The sequence below is a fragment of the Orycteropus afer genome, unplaced genomic scaffold, assembly GCF_000298275.1.
Source record: "Orycteropus afer afer isolate SDZICR_OR568_19922 unplaced genomic scaffold, OryAfe1.0 scaffold01072, whole genome shotgun sequence".
NCBI classification, from domain to species: domain Eukaryota; kingdom Metazoa; phylum Chordata; class Mammalia; order Tubulidentata; family Orycteropodidae; genus Orycteropus; species Orycteropus afer.
This window is the reverse complement of record NW_006922659.1, coordinates 197,889-208,571: the sequence shown is the minus strand read 5'-3', so window position 1 is coordinate 208,571 and position 10,683 is coordinate 197,889. Positions and strand designations below refer to the sequence as shown.

Here is a 10,683-nt window from a genome sequence, read left to right as displayed (position 1 = left end):
TTCTTTCTGAGGCCTGTGTGGGACAGATGGGGCCTGAGACCTCCATTGTCACCTTTAGGGAAGAGTGTGGGGATCTGTGCAGGCCTTCAACAACAGCGCCCCCTCTCTAGCCCATAGGTATCCTGAGCTGGAGAGAGGGAGAGAACAGGTAGATGCACCTAGGGAGACCCTACTTGTTCTCACAAGCTCCTTATGGTGAATATGGGTTCATATGGAGGACCCTGGATGTGGGGACCGGTCCACCTTTCCATGGGGGCTCCACAGAGAACACACTGAGGAACTGGGCAATCTGTGTGTGAGGGGATGGAGGGCACTAACCAGACACTCACATGGACACAGAGCTCAGACCCTTGGAGAACAAGTCCCTCCTGATAACAGCACTGCTGCACCCATGGGCGATCTTCACAGACACTGCACACATACACACACAAAATACTTAGACCAACACACACACACAAATACACACATGTAAACACATGAGCACACAGTAACCTATGTGCATGTACATATGTGTATATGTGCACTTTCCCAGAAATGCATCCACATGTAAGCACAAACATGGCACACATATACACTCACATTCACAAACATACGTACACAGGCAAACACAAACACATAGGCACATGTGCACTCACTCAAGCACACACATACACATGCACAGTCAGGCATGTTCATACATATGTGGCCTCACATGCACACAGGCATATATATATAGACAGAGAGAGAGATACCCTGACACAAACATGCACACACTCACATGCACACCTATGCACATACATACAGGTATACACACAAATACATGGGCACATATGCACTCACACTCACACACATACACACAAGTGCACACATATACACTCAAGCACACAATGCACACATGTACATATATGCACACATGCACACTAGGGCATACATGCAAACACATGGGCACAAATACACTCATTCACATGCACACATATGTAGACATGGGTGTATGTGTACAGACAACTATTTGTGCACATTCACACACACATATACATGTACACCTATACAATGCCTTCCTGTGTGTCCCTGTAAGAAGAGTACCCAGCTCACATGAACACACACACCGGCCTCCTCCCATCCCCTCAAAGTTGCACATGACTGATTGACAAATTTTCTAGCTCCCTTGTACCTAACCAGTTCATAGAAGACTGCCTACCCACAAGTACCCGTGTGCTCCCTCCCAGACCCACCTCGAGCGCACCCCAAGGGAGTAGGCCTCCTGGTCTCCTCCCATCACCATAAGCACACTCCTGTGATGACAAAGATGGGCAGCAGCCTCCTGCTCACTCACTCCTGCACCTTCACTCATGGGCTCGGAACCTCTCACGATGCCCAGCAGCACAGGCTCACTCCTCAGCACCAGGCTTTCTTGTGGAGGGCAGGCTCTGCCGTCCCTCCTGTCCTCTGGGCCTTCTCACCCAGGTGAGAGGCACTGGAGATGGCTGCACGCTGCAGGGGAGCTTGGGGTGGCCTATTTTCCAGAGGGCACCTTATGCTGCCCTGATTATCCTCATGCTAGTGGCCAAATGAAAAGGTGTGGTTCCCACATCTGGCCGGGCTGTGATCAGTCCAGGGGATACCACCTGTGATGGGGCCTGAGCTGTAGGAGAAGGATGGGACTGAGGACAGTGCCCGAGGCTGGGGAGGGGTCCCCAGCACTTTTTGCAAGAAACCAGGCATGGCCAAGTAGAACTGATCTTGGGGATGTGCTGGCCTGGTCCTTTCTGAGAGGGGACAGGCGAGGGGACTATGGTACCACCACCCAACATAGATGGGGCCTTCCTCCTGGACATTCCTGCCCCCATCCCTGGGCCAGACCCCATGGAAGGGACACCTACACTGACCCCCTCATTCCCCTGTAGAGCTGCACCCAGACGAGAGCTGTGCGGAGGCCCAGGATGGGGAGCTGGACGGGCTGTGGACCACCATCTCCATCTTCATCACACTCTTCCTGCTCAGTGTGTGCTACAGTGCCACCATCACCCTCTTCAAGGTCGGCCCCCAAGGCAACCAACTGCACCAGTCCCCAGCCAATTGCCCCCCCCGTGGGGGCTTCTCTGCCAGCACAGGCCCTCTGCACTGAGCAGGCAGACCTCAGGCAGGTGGTCAGAGGGAGGGACAGGGCCTCAGAGACTTAGGATCTGGGGGCTACAGGGGCCTGGAGCTGCCCCACTCACTGCCACTGCCCTGTCACCCACAGGTGAAGTGGATTTTCTCCTCCGTGGTGGAGCTGAAACAGACGATCGTCCCTGACTACAGGAATATGATCGGGCAGGCAGCCTAGGGGCTGCTCTGAAAGGAATCCACAGCAGCTGGACCTGCCATCAGCTTCAGGTGCTCCACCTGCCACAAGGGTCTCACCATATCATCTGACCCTGCCTCCCAAGACCCCACCCATTGCCTTCTGATCATGCTGCCTTGCCTCCCTCCTATCAGAGAACCTGGTGCACAGCAGGTTCTCCAGACCTCAGTGGCCTGGACTCCCACCATAGCTAAACAGCATTTTCAGCAGCACTAGGAGCCCAGATGGGGTCAGCACACCAGGACACCTTCACAGTCAACTGTGCCTGTCCATTCTGGAGGAGGGGATGAGCTGGCATTCCCAGTTTCCATATGGAGCATGGACCCAAGTGCAAGCTCCAAACAAGACCCAGCTCTCAGAGACACTGGGTCTCTCAGATCCTTGGAGGGAGCATCCTGCACCAAAAGGGGAGCCACCAATGATGGTCCCGATGGGGATACTGCCTGAGAAGTGCTGCAAGCTTCAATGCATGGCCTTCCCCTATGTCCTGGCCTGGCTAGCTCCACCTTGGAGACAGCTGGGATTTCCTGCATTACTTCTGTGGCCCCTATTCAGAGAAATAGCCTCATTGTCATTTTGAGCTGCAAACTTGGTCTCCTGCTCTTGGGATGGGCCTTCCTATCTGAGTTTGGTCTCCAGCAGTGCTCTCAGATGCAGGGTTCAACCCAATGGACAGATGCTTTCAGCCTCTGCCTGCATTTGGGTAAGGAGAAGGGCTCACTGCAGGACTCCTTGCTATCTCCCTGCCACCAACCCAGCTCCATCCCAAGGACCCAGCCTCACTCCACCTGAGAGACCACCTGTGGAGGCCTAGACTACCAACATGGGCACTTCAGGGTCTGGGAGTGCAAGGGCAGGGCCCATGGGTGAGGGTGGGCATCTATGCCTACTGGAAATGTCATCAGGCCTAAGGAACGAGTGGCAAAATGACCTCCTCAGGGCATGCCATGGGAGGCAGACTCCATGGGGTCCTGGACAGAGTTGGCCAAGGACAAAGAGCATGAGGGCAGGGAGAGGTGGCAAAGCACCAGTATTGGGTACCTGGTGAGAAATACCCTGATGGGAAGCCAGGCCAGGATGGCTGTAGGTGCTGCAGAGAGCTCGTGGGCTCATGTCTTGCCTCCTCTCTGGGCTCTGTGTCTCCCATCTCCCCTTCAAGCAAATGCTCAGCAGAGCCACACCACAAAGGAGCCAGATAACCAAGCCCACGTCTTAAAGTGGAAAGAAGATGGTGCAAATGGAAGAGAACCATGGCAAGGAAATGTCATGTCTATCAGCTTTGTAGCTTCCTAACTCTTTTTAATTTTCTGAAACCTCTTGATTTTCTTTCGTGTAAATGTGTTGCTCTTATTTTTCAATTACAATAAAATGGCCTTAAATGATAAGATTTATCAGGGACATAGTCTTATACTGAGCTGTTTCGGTTCCAGCCCCCACAGTGAGATCAGCCAAGCCATGGGTAACAGAGTGCCTTGCACACACTCAAATCCCAGCACCAGCCAGGATCACCTGGGTCATCCCAGCACTGATGTCCTTTCTCCTCCAGCAGACCAACAGCTAGGGAGGCATTGGAGGCATCACCCCAGTCTCCCTGTGACATGCATAGGATGAAGAAGTCCGAGGACAGCCTCCACCCTCACTGGAGGAACTGGGCCTTGCTCTGCCCTGCACCATTCAGGATGAGGCCCCATGGCAGTTGAGGACACCAAGCCAGCAGCAGTGACCTTGGCACCTGAGATGAGTGGAGAGAGGAGGTTGGAGGAGGCTGCATGGGGAGGTGGCCCTGGAAGCAGGGCCCCAAGGACCAGCACAGGAGGTGTGCCCATCATTTGCCATGGCTGAGGGAGAAGCCCCATGCTGTGCGGAGAGGGAGGCCAGAAGGAAGCAGGATGATCAACAAAGGGGCAGCATAAACGCTGGTCAAAAGAACTTTTGAGTTACTGACCCGTGTCCCGGAGACTAGGGAAAGGCAGGCAATTATATGCAGGGAAGATGGGTGGTGGGTCTCATTAGGTGGCCCAGCATGGGAGCTGCTCTGTAGACAGAGAGTGCTGGAGAGGCAGCCACCTGAGTCCAAGCCCAACTCCTGAAGTGGATGTGAATAGGAGGCAGGAGCTGTAACACTGACACTTCCCTAGTGCTGTCTTAAGAGAAATAGCACAAGTGGGATGTGTTGAAGAACGGGGAGTTATTGTCTCACAATTCTGGAGGCTAGTAGTTAAAACTGGGGCAACAACTCTAAGAAGGGGAGGTGTCCATCCACGGTAGCTCCAGGAGTTCCTGGGAAGTCCTTGGTCCCTGTCTACACTCTCTGTGTGTGTCTGTGCCTATTCTTCCCTTTTTTATAACATATCAGCCACCAATTATTTGGTTTAGGACCTACTCTGTTTACTATGACCTCCTAACGTAACAATGGAAACCTTGTTTCCAAAAAGGGTCACATTCATGGAGACAGGGTTAAGACGTCAACAGAAGTTGTTTGGAGGGACAAGAGGAAGGGGAAGAGCACCCGTGGCTCAGGGGGAGAACTCGCACTTTCCAGAGAGGAGATGGGAGGAGGCTGCACGGGGAGGCGACCAAAACCCAGAAGCAGGGCCCCAAAGACCAGCACAGGAGGTGTGTCTAACATTGGCCATGGCTAAGGGAGAAGCCCCATGCTGTACCAGGGGGGGGGGCAGAACCAAGTAGGATGATCGGCAAAGGGGCAGCATAGAGCCTGGTGAAAAGGACTTTTGAGTCACTGACTCTTAGGGATACCACAGGGAAAGGCACGTAATTTTATGCAGGGAAGGTATGTGGACACCAGGTTCCAATTCCTGGCCAATGCACTGCCTATCCAGCAACGGGGTTTGCATGTTGCTGTGATGCTGCATGCCTTTTATTGACCCTTCCAGGCTAAGATGGACTAGGAAGAAAGGCCTAGTAATGGACTTTTGAAAATCAGCCAATGAAAACCTAAGGATTTCAATGTCCCCACAACCAGGCATGGGGTGGGGCATGAAAAGGCAGGGTTTTGTTCCAGTGTGCACAGGGTCAGGATGATTTGGGGGCTGTCATGGCAGCATAGAACAGTAAGAACGTTTACATTTCCAAAGTCAACTTAACTTTTCTGGGGACATAATTTATCCCATAACCCCACAAAAGGGCCTTGTGTTGCACTCAGGGCAGAGCTTCAGGAACCAGAGATGGAGCCTGTTTTGTTCAGTGACTGGTGCCAAACCATGGCCCTTTAAACCATAAGTATTCCACATCACATAGCCATGGGTGAGGGTCAGAGGGCCCTGAATGTCTGCTTTTTTCCTGGCCTGAGGGGCCTGGCAGACAAAGGAATGCTACAACTGTCAGCCCCATCCACTATCCAGAGAGAGTGCTTGATTCAATATTGGCACACTTACACATCTGGACACCCAGTCCAGACCAGAATGTGGCTAGGCAAACCCAGACACAAGCAATGGAGAGAGATGTCAAGGAGCTCTCCACTTGGAGAATGTCCTGGCCCTCAATCCTCACCTGGCAGACAAGGGAACCCCTTTTCCCATATCTCTGCATGACCAGAAGGTCACCACCATCCCTCTGACCATGATGCCCTCAGCCTCTGGCTTGGTCCCCGTACTCAATGACCTGGCCAAGGTGTGATGTCTGAAGCATGGCACTGGAGGTATGCCTCCCAGATGGACAATGTAGGCTGAGAAGGGATCAATGACTTCCTTCACATTCTATCTCCAAGCACAACCATGTCCCTGGCATGAATGTGTTTGGGGCTGGGTGCCTGGTAAAGGTCAGCCACATGGCCAAGGTCACCCCACTGACATGTGGAGAGGTGGGACTGTACTTGGACCTCTGGATTTGAGGCTAGTAACCTACTCCAACGCATGTCCATCCCCAAGCTCTGTTCAAATGCAGGCTGCAGATGATCAGGACAGAGGAAAGAGACAAGAATTGGGTGTGATGGTTAAAGTGTTGTGTCAACTTCCTAGGTGATGATTCCCAGGGGTTTATCAGTTATGATGTAGTCACCCCACGATGAGATCTGATATAATGTGATAATTTCTGTAATGAAATGTGCTATGAGCAGCCAATCAGGTAAAAGGATATTTCTTCGGGGGTGTGACCTGCTTCCAATATATATGGACTTTCTGGCAAAGCTCTGTTTTCCCTCACTCTGGATACTGCCTCTGGCTCATCATCATCTGACCTCCTGCTTTTTGGAGTTGAGTCAGCATCATGGCATACTGCCTGCCAATCTTGGGATTTATTAGCTTCCCCAGCCTGTGGGCCAGTAGCCTGCCATCTGACCTGCCAACCTCAGATTAGTCAGTCTCCACAGCCTATGAGGCAGCAGCTTGCCATCTGACCTGCCAAACTTGGATTGGTCAGACCCTGCAGTGAGTCAGGAGAAACCTCCTACCTGATATCTGACCCACAGACTTTGAACTCACCAGCACCTACAAACATATGAGCCATTTCTTTGAGACAAATAAATACATAAGCTTCACTAGTTTTGCCTTTCTAGAGAACCCAGCCTAAGACAGGGGTAAGAGCTTTCCCACATAGGGTGTGGGAATGGACAACATCAATGAGGAATCCAGTGGCATCAATGGGTACAAAGACAGAACTGGGAGGGCATGATGAACAAAATGCATGAGACCCAGAGGAGGACATATTGGCTCTTACACAGGCTGTGACGGGTTCTGTCTGTGTCTTCATCTTGATGGTTAACCATAGCACTGGTCCTCATTGTTTCCTGCCCCCCTTGCTGTGAGCTTGCTGCCCCCAGAAGAGGATACTCATGTGTCCACTGGCGTCGGCCTTATAGATTGTTTCAGAAAGCACTTCTCCTTCAGCCTGGATCCCAGAACAAAGAAGCCACCAAGAGCAGAGCCATACCTCGTCACAGATAACGGCAAGTATGGGAAGGGGAGAACAATAAAGCCATGATGCTGCAAGTCCTTGACATTTTCGGGTTGTTTGTTACCACAGCATTTCCTAGCAAAAGATGACTGATACAGACTTGTCCAATACTTGAAGTAGATCAAATAAGGACAAAAATGTAATAATAACCCTGCAGATGTATACACAGCATGTTGACTTTTGAGACTCTCCTGGACTCCCTTAGTCTCCGAGGGCTATCATAACAAAATATTACAAAGTGGGTGGTTTCAAAGAATAGAAATTTATTGTCCTACAGTTCTGGAGCCCAGAAGTCCATATCAAGGTCTTGGCCATGCTGATTTTCTTCAAGGGATCTGAGAGAGGAACTGTTCCATGCCTCCCTTCTAGCTTCTGGTTGTTGTTGTTAGATGCCGTTGTGTTGGCTCCATCTCATAGTGACCCTATGGCCAACAGAATGAACCTCTGCCCAGTCATGCACCATCCTTGCCGTCTTTGTTATATGCGACCCTGATGATGTAGCTTCTCGTAGCTGCCAGCAATCTATTCCTTAGCTTGCAACTACATCTGCTTCAGTCCTTCTGTCTCTCTGTCTCTGTAACTCAGTTTTTATAAGATGCCACACAGAAGGAAACTAGGACATACACTATTCCTCTGTGACTTAACTGATAATATATTTTTTAAAAGAGGCTATTTCCTAAAACAATATCCCAATCACAAGTACAAGGGTTAGGATTTCAGCAGGCCCGTTCAGGGAATACAATGTAATTCATAACAGGTGCCTTTCTCTCATTTCATGTGGATAATACATCTTAAGAGGCAGGACACACTGTCTCAATTTTACTGGTGAAGAGACCAAGGCTTAAAATGGGCTTTAGGCCCCAACTTGTAAGATGCAAGAACTTGAATTTATGTATTTTGACATCAAAATTCATAGCTTTCTGCTACCTGACACTGCCTTTAAGAAGATTCCGGACAACCTGATCTAATTCCTTCCCAAGAGGAAAATCCAGCTGCTGAAAATCAAGCTCTCAGGAGGTTCCATCCTCCTTAGAGAGAGTAGGAGAGAACAGAGGGCCCCTTGGAAGTTCTGTGAAAACACCATCCATTTGTTCTTTCAACAGCTATTTACCAAGTGATGACTTGGCACCAGATGCCACTAGGCATCAGGCATACAGATAGGCCTTCTGTCTCAAAGTAATTCAAAGTGTGGGGTCATAGAGAGGCTTCAAGTACACAATTCCACAAACAGTTATGTAAATACAATTGAGGTAAGTGCTATGAAGGAAAAATATGTGGTGGGACAAGGTCACCTAACAGAAGGAAGAGAACCCAGCAAGTGGGGTTACAGGAAGATTTCCCAGTGGAGTACCTTGGAAGAAAACCCATAGAGGAAAGCTTGGTGGATCTCAGGTCTGCTCACCAATACCTGGTCTCCTGATCTGCTGGGCTAAAAAGGCCTAAACCTGCTGGACATTCAAGTTGAGTGGGATCATATGGGAGAAGAAGTTAACATTTAATCATTTTTAAGGGTATAGTCAAGAGTTTCATATAGCTATATAACTAACATTTTAAAGAATTTAATTCATTAATTAAGATGTTTATCCCAGTTCAAAATGGAATTCAAAGCCCTATACCTACAAAACTGAATCAGGAGTGCTAAAATAAATTGATAAATGCGTGTAAATTGGTTTTGTCAATGGGAATAAGGAAAGAGTCATTGTCCCTCCACCAAACAGAATACATATTGCTCTCAATTATCAACAACCTATGGTTTAGTTTTTTGTATGGAGCCTTAAAGCAGAACAAAAACAGTGAAAGAAACATAGAATCCCACAGAATCAGACAACCTGGAATGCAAGACAATGCCTTGTTTTCCACTGAAGATGCCCAATATTCTGTTGGTTCATTTCACAACCTTTCATAATGTTCCCCTACATACATATCCAACAAACTAAAGTATGTGCAAACTATGTTGAGCACTCTTAAAAATCATTTATAAAAGTCATTTACTCCCTCAGAAAAGTGAGCAAGATAATTGAATAGGTATTTTACAAAAGATATCTGAATAGCCATGAAATATATGAAAAGGATGCTGAACCACAGTAGTCTTCATGAAACTGAAAGTGAAAAACCACGCAAGAGAAAGTAGCTCTGAATCCAGCAACAGTGCAGTAGATTGTATCAGATTAACCCTTTTTACAGAGAATTATTATAAACTCTGAGAAAACTACTTTGAAAACAACTAATTAAAGGTATGGAACATGACCAAAGGCAGTCAGACATTGGAAAATATTCTTCCCTTTGAATATTTACCTGAAGGATCTATCCAGTTCATGAAGCCTGGTGCAACTAGAACTCAAGCAGAATACTGAAATCTTATTGGCTAAAGGAGGCAGATAATTAAATTTCCAGAATGTCTGGAAGTTAAAGGGAAACATACAGTGAAACCTCTGACAGTCAGAATGAAATGGGAATGACTTGTTTTCCAAGTCTTACAAGTTTTCCACCTTTGCCAGAGTGCAGTCTTACCTCTTCTCCATCATTTGTTTTGTGGAAAATACATGAGTTCTCCTTCTTGGATAGCTTTTTTACCTTTTTTAATTTCTGGATTTTGCAAGTTTGACTGTACCTACAAAGAGAGAGATATGTTAAGAAGCAAAGATGTCACTTTGAGGACTAAGGAGCACCTGACCCAAGCCATGGTGTTCTCAATCTCCTCATATGCATGTGAAAGCTGGACAGTGGATGGATGAGGATGATTGAAGAATTGATGTCTTTGAATTGTGGTGTTGGTAAAGAATGCTGAAAATATCATGGACTGACAGAAGAATGAACTAATCTGTCCTGGAAGAAATACAGCCTGAATGCTCCTTGGAAGTGAGAATGGTCAGACTTCATCTCCCCTACTCTGTGCATGTTATCAGAAGGGATCATTTCACGGAGAAGGATGTCATATTGGAAAAGCAGAGGGTCAGTGGAGAAGGGCCAGTGGAGAAGGGAATGAGATGGATTGACACAGTGACTGCAATGATGGGTTCAAGCTTAGCAAGAATTGTGAGGACGCTGCAGGGCAGGGTAGGATTTCCTTCTATTGTACATGGGGTCACTATGAGTCAGAGCTGACTCACTGGCACCCAACAACAGCAACAACTAGGAGAAAGTCACAGAAAAGGAATTCTAAAATCTTTACCTAAAATCCACTGAAAAGTGAGATTGATAACCTATCTATCTGTATATGTGCAGGGGAAATGTCAAAGGGCCCAGCAGAAAGAAACAGCTATAAAGTTGAACAAACCTATATTTTGTCACTACAGGAAAGAAATATTGTAGAATTCAACTCCAGTCAAACTAAGTTCTTCCTAGCAGGAAAAACAATACTTCTCAGGGGAAGATTATAAATTCCAAAGTCTGTATTACATATCATCCACTGTGTCTAGTATGCATTCAAAATTTACTAGATTTGCAAA

At 48.1% G+C, this 10,683-nt stretch overlaps 1 gene segment (V, D, J or C); it reads left to right on the top strand.

The window, feature by feature from the left end:
* LOC103212708 overlaps window positions 1–2,305 on the top strand; it is a 119,880-nt gene extending 117,575 nt beyond the window's left edge. Inside the window, 2 exon segments of the C gene segment in view lie at window positions 1,884–2,014; window positions 2,222–2,305. Coding sequence covers window positions 1,884–2,014; window positions 2,222–2,305 — 215 coding nt within the window.
* Window positions 2,306–10,683: the final 8,378 nt, after the last annotated feature.